This window comes from Dreissena polymorpha, unplaced genomic scaffold (genome assembly GCF_020536995.1).
Source record: "Dreissena polymorpha isolate Duluth1 unplaced genomic scaffold, UMN_Dpol_1.0 chrUn020, whole genome shotgun sequence".
NCBI classification, from domain to species: domain Eukaryota; kingdom Metazoa; phylum Mollusca; class Bivalvia; order Myida; family Dreissenidae; genus Dreissena; species Dreissena polymorpha.
The window spans coordinates 290,101-310,413 of NW_026273334.1; the positions used below are offsets into that span (position 1 = coordinate 290,101).

The 20,313-nt window shown below is 37.1% G+C and overlaps 1 protein-coding gene across 2 annotated transcripts in view; it reads right to left on the reverse strand.

The window, feature by feature from the left end:
* Nucleotides 1-754: 754 nt before the first annotated feature.
* LOC127863616 (pyruvate dehydrogenase (acetyl-transferring) kinase isozyme 2, mitochondrial-like) overlaps nucleotides 755-20,313 on the reverse strand; it is a 29,962-nt gene continuing 10,403 nt past the window's right edge. For both annotated transcript variants that reach the window (XM_052403223.1, XM_052403222.1), the window contains exons 4-11: nucleotides 18,810-18,873; nucleotides 17,750-17,873; nucleotides 16,278-16,364; nucleotides 15,660-15,737; nucleotides 12,429-12,505; nucleotides 7,498-7,596; nucleotides 6,120-6,347; nucleotides 755-3,410 (exon numbers count right to left, since the gene is read on the reverse strand). In XM_052403223.1, the coding sequence (XP_052259183.1) occupies nucleotides 3,204-3,410; nucleotides 6,120-6,347; nucleotides 7,498-7,596; nucleotides 12,429-12,505; nucleotides 15,660-15,737; nucleotides 16,278-16,364; nucleotides 17,750-17,873; nucleotides 18,810-18,873 (964 nt within the window). In that variant the 3' untranslated portion in view covers nucleotides 755-3,203. The remainder of the gene's footprint in view (nucleotides 3,411-6,119; nucleotides 6,348-7,497; nucleotides 7,597-12,428; nucleotides 12,506-15,659; nucleotides 15,738-16,277; nucleotides 16,365-17,749; nucleotides 17,874-18,809; nucleotides 18,874-20,313) is intronic.

Genomic DNA, 20,313 nt, shown 5'->3' on the forward strand with positions numbered 1-20,313 from the left:
GGACAAAAATTGTGCAAGGACGGACGGACACACGCACGGACGGACGAAGCGGCGACAATATGCTCCCCCCAAAAAATTTTGGGGAGCATAAAAATGAATTTGTAAGGAAAACGACAAAAAAGCAACACATGTACATATAGTGTATATTGCTAAGGTTATGAAATAATGTCACATGGATTACCTTTTTTTTGTATTATTCTTTCACCAAGTTCAGTTGACTTCATGTCAAGATGTTAAACATAACACATTTGTATTTTACACAGAATCTACAGGAGTTTCTCCAAGGCAATTATAAATATTGGCGATCAAACGCAAACGCATTTCAAATATAAAGGAAGCCCAGATGCAAGATCAACTGACATTTTAATGTTTTGATCTAAATCAGAGAATAAACTTTTTATAGATCTAATATAAAGGCTAAATATATTAGTCATTTTATTATGCGAATAATTACATGGAGTTCTTACATGATTGTTAATTGTAACGGTAGTTTGTTAATTTTAATGGTCACTTCCAGTGTTTTCTGTCAAAAACGTATTAATTGTCTTTGTTTTAACAACTTATGTAAATACACATTATCATGTAAAGTTTACTCCCCACAGGTATGTAACACTTGTTGGCACTTAATCTTTCCGCTGCATAATTATCTCAATAAATATAGGTAAGCATGGAAATAAGTCTGCTTCTCCAATAAAGTATATTAATGCGACTTCTATTTCGTTATTTTTTTAGAAAATACAACAAATAGATGTGCCATCATTAAATATATTTATTTCACCTGTACATGCATCATGAAGCAACATTATACAGTATTGTCATAATTAAAGGAGATATGCCTTAACAAACACAAATAACTACAATCATTATCAAGGGTATTATATAGGAAACAAAGGCAAGAAACTACAACAAAAACCACATGAACAATTTTCATGCGATCATCTTACGTGAAAAATACATACAATGTTAAAGACGTCACACAGTACAGAAAAATAATTTTACAAATATACACGAAGAATTATTAATTCAAGAAAGATTACTAAATACACTGTCTATAATATATTCAAAATTTATAACAACTTGTAAAATGGATAAATTGTAGTGAGGTTTGATTGTTAAAAAAAAGAACACTATTTACAAATGCTTTTTAAGATAACACATATTAAAATAAATATGAAACAATGCATCGTAAAGTTGAGTCGCTCGTTGTAAAAAATGCATGAATCAGAAACAAGCTATTCAAATACTCAAATGAATACAGATTAAATTATTATGCTGATAAATTTAAATGGAAATACCAGTCCTAATGGAAAACAAGAATATCAGTGAAACTGATGGATGCTCCCCGATGATGCGCTTTGTCAATCTATGTGTTAATAACCACCTAAAAAAATCTATTATTAGCCTCTGTGACCTTGACCCCGGTGACCTCAAACCTCAACAAAAGGTAGAGGTCCATGCACTGTACCTACATGCAAAATATGTAAGAGAACAGTAAAATATTGAAGGCGCTATGAGAAACTAACAAAATTGTTACGGAAAAATCTATTATTAGCCTCGGTGACCTTGACCCCAGTGAACTCAAACCTCACCAAAAGGTAGAGGTCCATGCAAGGTACCTACATGCCAAATATGTAAGAGATCTGTAAAATATTAAAAGCGCTATGAGAAACTGTAACAAAAGTGTGACGGAAGAAAGGAAGGAAGTATGGAAGTAAGGAACTTCAAACATGCAACTATATGCCCCCCGAAAATTTTTGGGGAGCATAAAAACATTCTAAGTAACGTCATGGAAAAATGGCTCTTCTGCCATATGTGGGGAGCGAAGCTATGGGCCAGACAGTGCAAAGGCTACCCTGTCCGTTATTTAGACGACTAAACCTTGTGAGACTTTGTAGCGTCAGGGTGGCTCCTGATCAGACAGGCGTTAAGGGCAGGCTGGTCTGGAGCTAAGCAGGATGCATATGGCATAAGACCTATTTATGCATGATGCAGCTAAAATGACAAATGAAAGTTTATACTGATGAAACATAGAGTCACAAACACCAGTTTTTGATGCACCAGTAAAATACCACCTTTAACAATGAACACATATCATGAATTTATTAGGTTCACAGTACGGAAATAAAAACAAGTCAAATTCATAAAACGTACACAAGCTTACGACAAAAAAATGAATGCACCGATTGTTCTGAAACAGGAATGATAGGATTTATTTAAAGAATATCACTTCCCTAACACAATGTTAAGAAGGTAGAACAAGTTTCATAAAAAATGCATCTCCTACCTGAAGTCTTTTGACGGCAAATATTCATTTAAAAATAAAATGCAAAGTATTAAAAAAATCTTAAGTCTTCACACATTATTTAGATTTAATAAAGCCATGTCAATACAGACTCTAAATAAACAACATCCTTCACTATTACACATTCTTCACAATTATAATGTCGTAAAACACCCGAGATCAATTGACAGAAAGTGCTTGCACACAAAATTAAATGGCAAGTGTATTTGGGACTATGGCACGACGAAGTGTCCTTATTTGTTCCATCAGTTAGTTACAAACTCAGGACTTTTATATGATAAAAAATAATTGGTCTTGAGCACCAAGCTTGCAGAGAATGTTGCGTACCAATAGTTATAATGCATTGTCTTTTGACAGAATAATTAAAGCATCATTTTTTGTAGACAAATTTAATTTCTTAGTGGAAAAATGATAAGATATCTGTAGTGAACACCACAATCATCTCCAATTTCTGAATTATACTTTAAAGATAAACATAGAACTACAAAAGTATTAAAATCACAAGGAAAACTTCATTCCATGACTATTTTCTTTCAAAAATATCACTGTCTTAACTTAAAAGTTATTAACAATGCCCTACCAAATCCTTCTCTTTGAATACAAAACTACCAAAGGTAGCGCAGTTTTTTACTTTTCATGATTAAACACTGATGCAATCATCGATTCACATGAGCCACAGTCTGGGAAAACTGGGCTTAATGTATGTGCGTAAAGTGTCCTCCCATACTAGCATTTGCAGTCCACACAGGCTAATCTTGGACGGCCCTTAATGCAAATGCATGAAGCCCAGTTTTCTCCTTTCAAGGCACACATAATTATGTACCCGTGAAGGATGACAAAATGTATGCCAACAAAAGCCAAAAAATTGTCACTCAACAAACAACATACAAAACAAAACCGTTCACTGGACAGGAAAGTTAAACACTCTTGGACAAGGAAATGTGAGCGTGCAGTATCTGCGTGTGCCGAGAGGCCTGGTTCCAATGATGGTGCCCTGGCTGCGCGTCCATGGCGACGGACTACTCCAGTCTGGGGCACCTGTCTCAGTTTCGTACATCCTTGCCGATGTCTTGTTGTAGATCGGTAGGCACTCCTTGGCCCCTTTCAACTGAAATATAAGAAATGGGTGTTATTTAGTGTGCCTTTAAACTGAAGTATGAGAAACTGGTGTTATTTAATATAGTAATTGTTACATGGTCAAATGATTGCAAAACATTACTTAAGATTTTGACAGAATTATCACATTTAAATAGAAACACAATGTAAAACCTTGCTAATACATTTATTTGAGGGTTTTAATAGAAGTGTTCTTTTTTTTGCGAAAGGGATCATTTTATTTAGATGATGAAAATGTTTGAGGTAATTATCATAGCCAAGTTTGAAGACTGACTAAAATACCAAATAGCTAAAGAGTTATTGTAATTGATTCATCTAAAATGGCTCTTCACAGTCTAAGCTCCATATGTACAACATTCACAATCCAATAATCATATAACAAGAGGGCCAAGATGGCCCAAGTTCGCTCACCTGAGAGGAGTCGGTTCATTCAATCTTTACCAAATGTCAAACTTGACCTAGATATTGTCCAGACAAACATCCTGGTCATGTTTCATCATTATTTCATCTGCGAGTCATGATCAATGTACCTATGAAGTTTCATGATCCTAGGCGTAAGCATTCTTGAGTTATCATCCAGAAACCATTTTTCTAAGTTGAGTCACCGTGACCCTGACAGCCATTGTGTGAATACGTTTTTTGGCACATGACCTTGACCTTTGACCTAGTGACCTGAAAATCAATAGGGGTCATCTGCGAATCATGATCATTGTACCTATGAAGTTTCATGATCCTAGGCATAAGCGTTCTTGAGTTATCATCCAGAATCCATTTTACTATTTCAGGTCACCGTGACCTTGACCTTTGAACTAGTGACTTGAAAATCAATAGGGGTCATCTTCGAGTCATGATCAATGTACCTATGAAGTTTCATGATCCTAGGCATAAGCGTTCTTGAGTTATCATCTGGAAGCCATTTTACTATTTCGGGTCACCGTGACCTTGACCTTTGACCTAGTGACCTGAAAATCAATAGGGGTCATCTGCGAATCATGATCAATGTACCTATGAAGTTTCATGATCCTAGGCCTAAGCGTTCTTGAGTTATCATCCGGAAACCATTTTACTATTTCGGGTCATTGTGACCTTGACCTTTGACCTAGTGACCTGAAAATCAAAAGGGGTTATCTGCGAGTCATGATCAATGTACCTATGAAGTTTCATGATCCTAGGCATAAGCGTTCTTGAGTTATCATCCGGAAACCATTTTACTGCTTTGGGTCACCGTGACCTTGACCTTTGACCTAGTGACCTGAAAATCAATAGGATCATCTGCGAGTCATGATCAATGTATCTATGAAGTTTCATGATCCTAGGCATAAGCGTTCTTGAGTTATCATCAGGAAACCATTTTACTATTTCGGGTCATCTTGACCTTGACCTTTGACCTAGTGACCCGAAAATCAATAGGGGTCATCTGGGACTCATGATCAATGTACCTATGAAGTTTCATGATCCTTGGCATAAGCGCTCTTGAGTTATCATCCGGAAACCATCTGGTAGACGGACGGACCGACATGAGCATAACAATATACTCCCTCTTCTTTGAAAGGGGGGGGGGGGGGCATAATGAGAAAACTGCCCCCCATTCAGCAGCCATGTTATTCAACTGACCGGAACCATTTTTGAACTCAACTCTCGTATCAAGGAAACAAATGTTTTGAGCAAATTTCATGAAAATTGGGCCAAAAATGAGACTTCTACTGTGTTCACGTTTTCACTATATACATATAGAAAAAAATGCCCCGCCCACTGGCGGCCATGTTTTTTCACCAATCCCGACCATTTTCAAACTCGTCCAAGATATCAATAAAACCAATGTTTTGACCAGCTTTCATTATGATTTGGCAAAAATTGTGACTTCTAGAGTGTTTACAAGGTTTTTTCTATAGCCAAATAGGGAAACTGCCACTATATACATAAAGAGAAAAATGCCCCGCCCACTGGCAGCCATGTTTTTTCACAGATCTCGACCATTTTCGAACTCGTCCGAGACATCAATTGAAACAATGTTTTGACCAACTTTCATGATGATTGGGCAAAAATTGTGACTTCTAGAGTGTTTACAAGGTTTCTCTATAGCCAAATAAGGAAAACTGCCCCGCCCACTGGCGGCCATGTTTTTCAACGGATCGGAACCACTTTTGAACTAACCCAACATATCATTAAGACAAACATTTTGACAAAGTTACATGAAGATTGGGCATGAAATGTGACTTCTACAGTGTTTACAAGGTTTTTCTTTTTTTTGACCTAGTGACTTAGTTTTTGACCCGGCACAACCCAGTTTCTAACTCAGCCGAGATTTCATTGGGACAAAGCTTCTGACCAAGTTTCATGAAGATGGGACAAGAAATGTGGCCTTATTGTAATGTATTACAATAAACATTTTGCGGCACATGTCAGTGAAATATCAAACATGAAAAATACCTTTATTTTCACAAGTGAAATAAAGATGACTTTTGTCTAGTCTTTATTCACTACATATCAACTTTTTCAAATTATATATTTTTAATTTTCCCCCCTACAGACAATTACCAATAGTTACCTTTAAGTATATGATAGTATCCATGCCTTGCCTGAAGTGTAATATTGAACATGGAACATACTCTTATTGTTAGTACAAGTGTAATAAAGATGACTTCAGCTAAGTCACTACCTATCAACTTGTGCCCACCGGCAGGCAAGTACTGGTAGTTACCTTTAAATATATGATAGCATCCATGCCATATCCCTCAACGGACGAGAGCACTAGGTCTCCCTGGAAGTAGCGGGCATACAGGCGCGACAGAGGGAGCCCGTAGCCATAGCCTGCGAGAGGGGCCGACCCCTCCATGGAGTCAGGCTGGGGCTGAGGGGCGGTCGTGTACATGTAGCCAAACAGCTGCTCCACCTTGCCGTAGGAGATACCGCCACCCTGGTCCGAGATCTGAAATAAAATTTTACACCGATTTAATTTAGCTCCATTGCTTATTAAAACGCTCTTGAATCTTTTTCCTGGGCAGAATCAAAAATTGGTGTCATTGGTGGAGATCTACAGAACGTTCCTACAATGGGAATGAACACTAGACCTCCCTGTTGCTAGGTAGCCACAATATCCACTATGCTCCCTGAATCTTGATCTGAAATTGGTAGTAAATACAGAGATATAGAATTTGTCACAAAACAAGAGATATGTTTGACAGAAACACAATGCCCCCTACTGCGCCACTTTGTGTTTTTTGACCTTTGACCTTGAAGGATGACCTTGATCTTTCACCATTCAAATTGTGCAGCTCCATAAGATACACAAGCATGCCAAATATCAAGTTGCTATGTGAAGGGACATAGAAGTTATGAGCATTTTTCGAAACCTAAACGCAAAGTGTGACGGAAGGACAGACGGTCTGATCACTATATGCCCTCCTTCGGGGGCATAAAAATAACAAACAATACCTGTGAAACTGCATGTCATTTGCATGGTCACAACATTAAATGCTCAATTATTCAAATAACAACAGCGTCTCACCCCATGGATTTCCAAACATATCTTTTAATCAATGATTTTATGACAGTTGTCTGTCAAAGGGGCTTAAATATGAAAGTAGGAATTTAAACCTGAGTGCATCCATACAAACAGGAAAATTGAATCAGTTGAGTTTCCAAACAACATTTAAAAATATTAGCTTTAATAACAATTGGGAAAATATTCACTCTATATACAGATATCATCTTATTATCAATGTTTAAAGCTGAACCATATTCCCACTTTGCAAAAAGGTACAAAGAGATACTAACCAATAGAACAGAAGAACGCACTTTTAATGAAAGACTTATGGCATACTTATTTTGAATTAAGGGATGCAAAAATGTTCAATGAAAAGCCGCACAAGGCATGTTGAGTTCAAATGTTGGGCACTGAAATGGTGCATCAAAAACAAAGTAATTAAATATTGGGTGCTGAAAAGGGGAATGAAAAACAAATTGAATTTAAATGTTTGGCACTGAAACGGTGGTTAATGTGGTTATTTTACAATATAATTTCACAACATAATTACATAATGTCAGTCAACTCTTCATAAAACTGTGTTGTGTTTTACCTTGATAGTGAGATCCTCTTGTCCCTTGCAGATCATGATCTTGATGGGAGGTAACTTTGGTTTGTTCTCATGGGCCTCAACCACTGCTCGCAAGGCATTCTGCAATTCAGACAAGCATATACAAGCCTCGTTCTGAAAAAACTGGGCAAAATGGATGTGCATTTTGGGTTGTTCAAGATTAACCTGTGCAGTCCACACAGGCTAATCAGGAATGACACTTTCTGCTTTTAACCCTTTACCACTTAGATACGTTTTTTTTTGTAGCCCTTATAGAAAATAACATTTAATTAAAAAAAACTTTCTTACTAAATTCCAGTTTTAAAGGCTTCATTTCCAACCCTTAGTTATTGATGAGCAGCAAACAGCATAAAACCTGAACAGACTGCGAGTTACTTGCAGGCTATTCTGGTCTTATGCTGTTTGCACATGGATTCTTGGCAATTTCAACGGTTTTTCAGTAATATCTTGGCAGTCAGTTAACAGTCTCAAACATTTACTGGGTAAGCTGGTTTACCAGTTCTATGAGCATGAACTTATGCTAGTAAGTGACAACTGACCAACTTGTATCACAGGTAAAAACACGGCTTGAGAAATAATTTCATGACCAATCCCCACATAATTTATGGGATCTGGCCAAGAATCAGACCAGCAATCCTCGGAACTTGTTGTCCAACCCTCTACTAACTGAACTAGCCATCGCAATTTTTGGGACTTGTTGTCCAACCCTCTACTAACTGAACTAGCCATCCCAATTTTTGGGACTTGTTGTCCAACCCTCTACTATCTGAACGAGCCATCCCAATTCTCGGGACTTGTTGTCCAACCCTCTACTAACTGAACTAGCCATCCCAATTCTCAGGACTTGTTGTCCAAACCTCTACTAACTGAACTAGCCATCTCAATTCTCGGGACTTGTTGTCCAACCCTCTACTAACTGAGCTAGAGACCTGAAATCCTCAGGACTTGTTGTCCAACCCTCTACTAACTGAACTAGCCATCCCAATTCTTGTGATTTGTTGTCCAACCCTCTACTAACTGAGCTAGAGACCCGGGATTCGGGACTCCTTGTCTCCTCTACTAACTGAACTGGCCATCCCAATTCTCGGGACTTGTTGTCCAACCCTCTACTTACTGAGCTAGAGACCCTCAATCCTCCAGACTTGTTGTCCAACCCTCTACTAACTGAACTAGCCATCTCAAGTCATGTATGGTTACATGCAATTCAAAACATGAAGAACAATGTTCATGATGTAATGGTGTAGAAGGACAAATAAAGTTTACCTTTGTTAATTTTTTTTTTCATTTCTCCTTCACTTTACATTTATGTTACATGCTTGATTTTTTATTAACATTTTATAAATTTTAAAACAAGACAAAGCACATGGATTATAATAAAGTATGTTGACTTCTAAAATCAAGAGTGTACCAAAATGTAACAAGAGCACCGCCTTGCGGGTGCAGACCCCTCATCTATTTTTGTTTTTAAAGGTGAAGGGACCTATCTCAATTTCAATCACAAATGAGGGAGGGGTGGAGTGGAGAGGGGTGTATAGTGTGGGGGTGTGGTCATTTATTACATTATCTTCCAAAAATGCAAAAAAAATGAAAAAAAAATAATAATATTTTTTTTAGGGGGTGGGGGATTCTTGGGTGGGATGGTTGGACGGTATTTCAAAAATAAAATAATAAAAATAAATATTTGTGTTTTTTAACCATGTTTGAAAACAACAAGAGATGTGTTTGTCAGAAACACAATGCCCCCTATTGCGCCGCTTTGAAAAAGTTTTTTTTTTGTTTTTTTACCTTTGACCTTGAAGGATGACCTTGACCTTGAACATCCACCACGCAAAATGTGCAGCTTCATGATAACGCCGCTTTGAAATTATTATTTTTTTACCTTTGACCTTGAAGGATGACCTTAACCTTGAAGAATGACTTAAACTTCCACCACTCAAAATGTGCAGCTTCATGAGAACGCCGCTTTGAATTTCATTTTATTTTTGACCTTTGACCTTGAAGGATGACCTTGACCTTGAAGGATGACCTTGACCTTGAACTTCCACCACTCAAAATGTGCAGCTTCATGAGAACGCACTTTGAAATTTTCTATTTTTTTTACCTTGAAGGATGACCTTGACCTTTAACTTCCACCACTCAATATGTGCAGCTTCATGATAATGCCGCTTTAAAAAAAATTGACCTTTGACCTTGAAGGATGACATTGACCTTGAAGGATGACCTTGACCTTGAACTTTCACTACTAAAAATGTGTAGCTTCATGATAACGCCGCTTTGAAATTATATATTTTTTTTTACCTTGAAGGATGACCTTGACCTTTAACTTCCACAACTCAAAATGTTTAGCTTCATGATAACTCCACTTTGACGTTGTTTTTTTACCTTTGACCTTGAAGGATGACCGTGACCTTGAAGGATGACCTTGACCTTGAACTTCCACCACTCAAAATGTGCAGCTTCATGAGAACGCCGCTTTGAATTTTTTTTTTTTTTTTACCTTTGACCTTGAAGGATGACCTTGACCTTGAAGGATGACCTTGACCTTGAACTTCCACCACTCAAAATGTGCAGCTTCTTGAGAACGGCCGCTTTGATTTTATTTTTTTTAATTGACCTTGAAGGATGACCTTGACCTTTAACATCTACCACTCAAAATGTGCAGCTTCATGATAACGCCGCTTTGATTTTTTCTTTGACCTTTGACCTTGGAGGATGACCTTGACCTTGAAGGATGACCTTGACCTTGAACTTCCACCACTCAAAATGTGTAGCTTCATGATAACGCCGCTTTATTTATTTTTTACCTTTGATCTTGAAGGATGAACTTGACCTTGAAGAATGACCTTGACCTTCCACCACTCAAAATGTGCAGCTTCATGAGAACGACGTTTTGACATTAAAAAAAAATAATTTGACCTTGAAGGATGACCTTGACCTTGAACTTTCACTACTAAAAATGTGTAGCTTCATGATAACGCCGCTTTGAAATTATATACTTTTTTTTACCTTGAAGGATGACCTTGACCTTTAACTTCCACAACTCAAAATGTTTAGCTTCATGATAACTCCACTTTGACGTTGTTTTTTTACCTTTGACCTTGAAGGATGACCGTGACCTTGAAGGATGACCTTGACCTTGAACTTCCACCACTCAAAATGTGCAGCTTCATGAGAACGCCGCTTTGAATTTTTTTTTTTTTTTACCTTTGACCTTGAAGGATGACCTTGACCTTGAAGGATGACCTTGACCTTGAACTTCCACCACTCAAAATGTGCAGCTTCTTGAGAACGGCCGCTTTGAATTTTTTTTTTTAATTGACCTTGAAGGATGACCTTGACCTTTAACATCTACCACTCAAAATGTGCAGCTTCATGATAACGCCGCTTTGATTTTTTCTTTGACCTTTGACCTTGGAGGATGACCTTGACCTTGAAGGATGACCTTGACCTTGAACTTCCACCACTCAAAATGTGTAGCTTCATGATAACGCCGCTTTATTTATTTTTTACCTTTGATCTTGAAGGATGAACTTGACCTTGAAGAATGACCTTGACCTTCCACCACTCAAAATGTGCAGCTTCATGAGAACGACGTTTTGACATTAAAAAAAAATAATTTGACCTTGAAGGATGACCTTGACCTTGAACTTCCACCACTCAAAATGTGCAGCTTCATGAGATACACATGCATGCCAAATATCAAGTTTCTATCTTCAACATTAAAAAAGTTATGGCCAATGTTAAAGTTTTCGGAGGGACAGACATCATAAATTTGACATTTGACCTTGAAGGATGACCTTCACCTTCACCTTTCACCACTCAAAATGTGCAGCTCTATGAGATACACATGCATGCCAAATATCAAGTTGCTATCTTCAAAAGTGAAAAAGTTAAGGCCAATGTCAAATTTTTTTTCGGACGGACGGACAGACTGACTGACATACTGACAACTGCTATATGCCACCCTACCGGGGGCATTTAAATTATTTTTTGGGGCGGGGGGGGGGGGGGGGGGGGTATGAGGGTGTGGTGGTCATTTATTAGATATTCTTTAATTAAAAAATAATAATAATGGGGGGGGATTGAGGGGAGTCTATTGAGTTGTTTTGTCAAAATACCAATCGAATCGATTCATCAATAAAGAAGTTATGGCAATTTTAGCAAAATTTAATAATTTGACCTTGAGAGTCAAGGTCATTCAAAGGTCAAGCTAAAATTCAACTTGCCAGGTACAGTACCCTCATGATAGCATGAAAGTATTTGAAATTTAAAAGCAATAGCCTTGATACTTTAGAAGTAAAGTGGATCTAAACACAAAATGTAACCATATATTCAAAGTTACTAAGTCAAAAAAGGGCCATAATTCCGTAAAAATGACAACCAGAGTTATGCAACTTGTCCTTTAATGTCCCCTTATGATAGTTTGCGAGTGTTCCAAGTATGAAAGCAATATCTATGATACTTTAGGGGTAAAGTGGACCAAAACACAAAGCTTTACCAAATTTTCAAGTATAAAGGGCCCATAATTCCATCAAAATGCAAGTCAGAGTTACATAACTTTGCCGGCACAGTCCCCTTACGATAGTAAGTAAGTGTTGCAAGTATGAAAGCAATAGCTTTGATACTTAAGGAATAAAATGGACCTAAACACAAAATTTAACCAAAATTTTCAATTTTCTAAGTATAAAAAGGGCACATAATTCTTTCAAAATGCAAGCCAGAGTTATCTATGCCTGCCCAGTCCCCTCATGATAGTAAGTAAGTGTACCAAGTTTGAATGCAATAGCATTGATACTTTATGAGAAAAGTGGACCTAAACGCAAAACTTAACCGGACGCCGACGCCAAGGTGATGACAATAGCTAATTTTTTTTTTTCAATAGATGAGCTAAAAAACACTTTCCATGCACAAACCTTTGATAACTCAAACAGCATGTGGTACAGATGTGAGGGGACATACTCGATGGTTATAGAGTCACTCTTCTCATAGGCTGAAAGAAAAATTACCTTTTACTACATTTTTTTCTGCAGAATTTATTGTACCAACTAGTATCGAACAATCATAAATCAGACGTGAAATGTAAAGAATATTGAGTAAACAAAATGCATCATGAATAATGCAATAAATCAATTGAAGCAAATATTAAAAAGACTAATTATAAACACTAGATAAATTAGCTACTAAACTGTATAAATTTTGCAGAAATTACAGTAATAACGGATACCTAGCTGCAAATTTAACAACACACTAGGATACATTCTTCCTACATGAGTAAACAAATTTAATGAAACTTAATTTTTAAGGTGTTAAAACACCAAAGGTGGTAGTAAAACATTAAAAGATGCATTTTTGATAAGCACCATTTTTTGGATACACCATTGGGATAAAAACCGGAGTGAGATAGACAGACTTCAGGCCAAAACAAGAGATGTGTTTGTCAGAAACACAATACCCCCTATTGCGCCGCTTTGAAAAAAATTCAATATATCATTTGGCAGGTTTATAAATAATCTTCCTTTAAAAGCTTATTACTTCCCTTGGATTGTATTTTTTGACTTTTGACCTTGAAGGATGACCTTGACCTTTCACCACTCAAAATGTGCAGCTCCATGAGATACACATGTGTGCCAAAATCAAGTTGCTATCTTCAATATTGCAAAAGTTATGGCCAATGTTAAAGTTTTCGGACGGACTGGAGTACGGACGGACAGACAATTCAAATGCTATATGCCACCCTACCGTGGTCATAAAAATGTATCTCTGATTATATACACTGCCTACAATATCTTCTAAAATGTATACATTTTCAGCCGAAATCCCAATAATATCTCTTTCTTTACCAGAAACTTAACAGAACCCTTGGATACCTTCGTTAAACCTTTCCCCCATAAGAAGCAAAGTGCAAATGGCTTTTTCAAACAGCATAAAACCAGAACAGCCTGCGAGTAACTCGCAGTCTGTTCAGGTTTTATGCTGTTTGCTGCTCATCAGTATCTAAGGGTTGAAACTGAAACCTTTAAAACTTGGATTTAGTAAGAAAGGCTTAAAATACAAGAGGGCCTGAATCGCTCTACTGCTATAAACACTGTGCAAGTTTGGAAAGAATAAGATAAAAACTGTGTACTTAATCGCGCAAACAAGGAGAATTTTCTCAAATTCAAGGGGAGATTATTGTGTACTTATTTCTCCGATACTGCTCATATTCAAAAGGGTTCAAGTCCTCATTGATATAAAGATACTGTGCAAATTTGGAAATAATTGGATGAAAACTGTGGAATTAATTGTGTAAACAAGCGGGATTTCAAAATTTTCTCATATTCAAGGGGAAGTCATTCTAAAACTTATTGCTTCGATATTGCTCTTTTTAAACAAGGGCTGTTTGTAAAACATGCATGCCCCCCATATGGGCTGTCAGTTGTGGTGGCAGCCATTGTGTGAATACGTTTTTTGTCACTGTGACCTTGACCTTTGACCTAGTGACCTGAAAATCAATAGGGGTCATCTGCCGGTCATGATCAATGTACCCATGAAGTTTCATGATCTTAGGCCTTATTATTCTTGAGTTATCATCCGGAAACCATTCTACTGTTTCGAGTCACTGTGACCTTGACCTTTGACCTAGTGACCTTAAAATCAATAGGGGTCATTTGCCAGTCATGATCAATGTACCTATGAAGTTTCATGATCCTAGGCATAAGCATTCTTGAGTCATCATCCGGAAACCATTTTACTATTTCGAGTCACTGTGACCTTGACCTTTGACCTAGTGACCTGAAAATCAATAGAAGTCATCTGCCAGTCATGATCAATGTACCTATGAAGTTTCATGATCCTAGGCCTTAGCGTTCTTGAGTTATCATCCGGAAACCATCTGGTGGACGGACGGATGGACCGACCGACATGTGCAAAACAATATACCCCCTCTTTTTCGAAGGGGGGCATAAAAAGGGTTTGAGTCCTCATTGATACAAAGACACTGTGCAAGTTTGCCAAGAATTGGATGTAAATATGGACTTTATCAAATAAAAAAACTGAATTTTCATTTTTTTCTCAAATTCAAAGGGAGATAATTCTGGACTTATAACTCCGATATTGCTCATTTTCAATAGGGTTTGACTCATCATTCAGATATTTCACAATTTTCTCAAATTCAAGGGGAGATAATTCTGGACTTTTTACTTTGATGTAACCCATTTTCAATAGGGTTCGAGTCCCCATTAATATAAAGACACTGAACAAGTTTGAAAAGAATCGGATGACAAGGGACAAAATTGTCACAAAACCAGGTTTTCATTGTGAAAAAAAAATCTGATAAAGGGAGAAAACTCAAACTGAACTTTTGAAATGACCAAAAAAAATTAACCCCCTTTGTAAGTTTTTTTTTTTTTAAATCTATTTTTAGTCGTGGCGACCTTGACATTGGAGATATTGACGTGATTCTTTCGTGGGACACACCGTCCCATGATGGTGAACAAATGTGCCAAATGATTTTAAAATCTCACAATGAATGACATAGTTATGGCCAGGACAAGCTCATTTATGGCCATTTTTGACCTTTGAACTCAAAGTGTGACCTTGACCTTGGAGATATCGACGTAATTATTTCGCGCGACACACCGTCCAATGATGGTGAACAAATGTGCCAAATGATTTTAAAATCTGACGATGAACGACATAGTTATGGCTCGGACAAGCTCATTTATGGCCATTTTTGACCTTTGAACTCAAAGTGTGACCTTGACCTTGGAGATATCGACGTAATTATTTCGCGCGACACACCGTCCAATGATGGTGAACAAATGTGCCAAATGATTTTAAAATCTGACAATGAACGACATAGTTATGGCCCGGACAAGCTCATTCCGCCAGCCCGCCAGCCAGCCAGCCCGCCAGCCAGCCAGCCCGCCCGCATTCGCCAATCTAATAACCAGTTTTTTCCTTCGGAAAACCTGGTTAAAAACTGTGGACTTTAACGCGCAAACAAGAAAAAGTCTAACGCACGCATGGAGGGTTAATTGACGGAAACCAGATAGACATAAGCTATTCAGGCCTTCGGCCAGTAGAGCTAAAAATGTAACTTTCTTTGGGACTACAAACACGTCAACATACGTATCTAAGTGGTAAAGGGTATAACGTGTACCTACCATTGTTGCACTCTATCTGGAGATCAGGAGAGCACATGTAGTAATGTTCACACAGGAACCTTGCATTTTCAAACGCATCTGAAACAAACACGAACAAGCTGAAAGTTGTTCAATAATAAAACGTACGCAACTGTTATTGAGTGGATACTTAATACAGCGCTTTATGGTGGAGCAAAAAGTTTTAATTAATACTTTTAATAATTTAATTAACTTTCTTCCCAAAAAATTGTTTCAAGTCAATCAAATCACCCATTGCAATTTGTTCTAATTTATAAAACCTTGAGCACTATGTTTATACTAAAAGGTATCATTTTCAGATGTATCAATAATCTCGAAAATCTAATATATATATTTTCAGCATGCAATTTTTCCTCAGATAACAGATACAAACTTTTAGGTCCCTGAAGTGGAGTGGATTCAGTGTCCTCATATTGACCAGTATATCACAGGTTCGATCCCCATTGTAGGACTAGGGGCATTCTTTAGATCTCAATAAAAGACAACCACTACTGGTTCTACCAAGGAAAGGGACTCAAGATGTTTCCAGTAAGCCTTAGTTTTTAGATGCAATCAAGCTAAAATAAAAAGGTTAAAAAAAAAGGCTTGATTTCAGCATACCTTTGACAACTTCTGTTACATCACAGTTGGGGTTAATGCAGCCTATATGTTCTGGATGATGAACCTGGTCACCCCCATACAGCAACACTGAAATCATACATGCCAGTGCTTATTATACGGGGCATAATATATAGTCATTGACATATGGATAATTACATAATTTCTGCTCTAAAATATATGTGTGTTTTAACCAGCTTACAAATAATATTTGGTCATTGTCTTCTCAACTTTTCATCCAAATTGTTCATTATGTATTTTAAAAAAGTACTATACTTCATGTTTTGTAAAAAGTCTTAAATATTCCTCTTTTAGATTCAAAAGCAATTTATTTATATATTTCATTCCCATTATCAGTAGTAATGCCAAGTCAAAGGTAAATAATAAACAAGGGACAAAATTGTCACAAAACCAGGTTTTCAATTTGAAAAAAAAGTCTGATAAAGGGAGACAATTCAAAATGTGCATTGTTACCACCCTTGAGTAAGATTCAATCTATTTTTACTCTTGGCGACCGTAATTTCAATTTGAAAAAAGTCTGATAAAGGGAGACCAACTCAAAATGTGAATTGTTACTGATTATTCATAGTTACCCCCCTTGTTTCAAAATCAATCTGTTTTTAGTCGTGGCGACCTTGACCTTGGAGATATTGACATAATTCTTTTGCGTGACACACCGCCCAATGATGGTGAACAAATGTGCCAAATCATTTTAAAATCTCACAATGAATGACATAGTTATGGCCCGGACAAGCTCATATATGGCCATTTTTAAACTTTGAACTCAAAGTGTGACCTTGACCTTGGAGATATCGATGTAATTCTTTCGCGCGACACATCGTCAATTGATGGTGAACAAATACGCCAAATGATTTTAAAATCTCACAATGAATGACATAGTTATGGCCTGGAAAAGCTCATTTATGGCCATTTTTGACCTTTGAACTCAAAGTGTGAACTTGACCTTGGAGATATCGACGTAATACTTTCGCGCGGCACATCGTCCAATGATGGTGAACAAATATGCCAAATGATTTTAATATCTCACAATTAACGACAAAGTTATGGCCCGGACAAGCTTGTTCCACCCGCCCGCCGACATTCGCAAATCTAATAACCAGTTTTTTCCTTCTGAAAACCTGGTTAAAAATATCTAGCAGGAAGATGTCAGTTTCTATTGAACAACACCACTTAATCCAAGATCTCTTTATCTACACATCTTACTGTAAATATGGTTAATCAACTGTTAAGTTTAAATCGATGTAAACCTATCATATATCTTATGTAAGGACTGTCCAAGGAACGTTACGGTAAAACTTTATCAAAACTTAACCAATTAGTTTTGGAAGAGATGTCATTTGCAGAAAAAAATTATGTAAAGTCATAGGCTGGTCACAAAAGCCCATAAACTAGCACTGCAGGCTCAGGTAAGCTAACAATAAACAACATGAAATTAAACTGAATCAATCACTTACAATGCTGATTTATCAAAACTCGTATCCCAATTCTGTTTGTGTAGAATCTGTCCAGGAAATATGTTATCTGCTGATCACAGTTCTTGCTTTCATTTTCAAATGCATCCTTCATTTCCATAACACCCTGCATGATGAAAGTATTATTTTATTTATATCATTCTATAGTCTGAAAGTGGTAATATTTGTAAATGAATACTCTATATTCTAGCAGATAAAGATAATTTATCGATTTCAATGTCAACCAGACTCAATTATGGTAAAAGTGGTAATGTTGGAAACCAGAATTAACCTTTTTTCATATTCTTTCCACTTAAGTTTACCAATGATATCAAAAACACTTAAATGATAGTCTGCTAAAATTATAGTGACAGCTACAGCCAAATGTCTTCAGCTGACACAACAACAAAAACAAATATTTTGTGATCAAGAAGACCAGTGTTTGTAAAACATACTGCTCCTTGAAGTTGCACAGCAGTTTTTTAGAGAAAAAGTAAGACTCATAACTTTTCCAAAAACCAATGGACGGGTACAAAACACACACTTCATCTGTAGGTCATGTAGGTAGACTCACATACCAAAAATAATCTCAATATCTGAAAGCATTGCGTAAAAAAAACTCCGGACTTCCAAATGCGGGACAGACTGACAGACTGATGGACAGTGCAACTGCTATATGCCACACTACCAGGGTCATAAAAAGAGGCTCAAAGAATTGGCCACTATACAAGTTTCTACAAAACATATTTGCAAAAGTTAAAAGCAATAATATTTATGACAAAACCACAATTGTATGGCTGAGCAACTAGACAATAATAGTAGCTTTTGCGTGTATGTGCAAACATTACCTTTGCCAAATGGCTGAGCAATCAGACCATAAAAGTAGGTGTTGTCTATAAGTTCAAGCAACAACTTTGCCATATGATTAAGCATCCAGACAAGAAAAGTAAGTGTTGTGTATATGTTCAAACAACCAGACAATAAAAGTAGGTGTTATGTACCGGGTTTATGTTCAAACAACCAACCAAAAAAATTAGCTGTTGTGTAAATGTTTAAAAAATACCTTTGCCATGGTTTCCACAACCTTTGAGTGGCGGGATCTGATGATGTTCAACGTTTCAGAAAACCTGAATAATAGAGGACACTATTATAGACAAGGGCTGTTTGTAAAACATGCATGCCCCCCATATGGGCTGTCAGTTGCAGTGGCAGTCATTGTCTGAATACGTTTTTTGTCACTGTGACCTTAACCTTTGACCTAGTGACATGAAAATCAATAGGGGTCATCTGCCAGTCATGATCAATGTACCTATGAAGTTTCATGATCCTAGGGCTTATAATTCTTGAGTTATCATCAGGAAACCATTTTACTGTTTCGAGTCACTGTGACCTTGTCCTTTGACCTAGTGACCTGAAAATTAATTGGGGTCATCTGCCAGTCATTATCAATGTACCTATGAAGTTTCATGATCCTAGGCGTAAGCATTCTTGAGTTATCATCCGGAAAGCATTTTACTATTTCGAGTCACTGTGACCTTGACCTTTGACCTAGTGACCTTAAAATCAATAGGGGTCATCTGCCAGTCATGATCAATGTATTTATGAAGTTTCATGATCCTAGGTGTAAGCATTCTTGAGTTATCATCCGGAAACCATTAAACTGTTTCGAGTCACTGTGACCTTGACCTTTGACCTAGTGACCTGAAAATCAATAGGGGTCATCTGCCAGTCATGATCAATGTACCTCTGAAGTTTCATGATCCTAGGCCTAAGCGTTCATGAGTTATCATCCGGAAACCATCTGGTGGATGGACCGACGGACCGACCGACATGTGCAAAACAATACACCCCCTCTTCTTCGAAGGGGGGCATAAAAATTGCAGAAAAAAAGGCAATACATTTATCACTTATAAACCTTTTTAACGCAGTTTATGGCGCTTATATTGTGTACATCAAGTACACAATTGCAATCTTAATGTATTAAGTCGAATTAAAAAGACAACTGGTCTTGAAGACAAATTGCTAGTATGCTGGGCTCAAGGAGACTTAATCAACATTTTCATGTCAGGTGTAACATGATAAGCTCCCAACTTAAAATCCACAAAAGCAGTATGACCATGGGACCATTCATTAAATCAGGTTCACATCTGCATTTTATTACAACACACGTGAACAGCTGATCTGTTATGTTCTAGTAGTTTTGCAGTTATAAAAAGCTCAAAGATAATGATGATTTGAGGTTTTCAACATACCAACTGAATGAAGAAGTTACAGACTGTATTATTTCTCGATTTGTCTAAGATAATAACCAACAAGTGTGCAACACTAGTTTTTACTGTTTTGCAATCAACAAGTGTGAAACACTAGTTTTTGCTGTATTGCAATCAACAAGTGTGAAACAATAATTTTTACTGTATTTCAATCAACAAATGTGAAACACTAGTTTTTACTGAATTGCAATCAACAAGTGTGAAACACTAGTTTTAACTGTATTGCAATCAACATGTGTGCAACACTAGTTTTAACTGTATTGCAATCAACAAGTGTTAAACACTAGTTTTTACTGT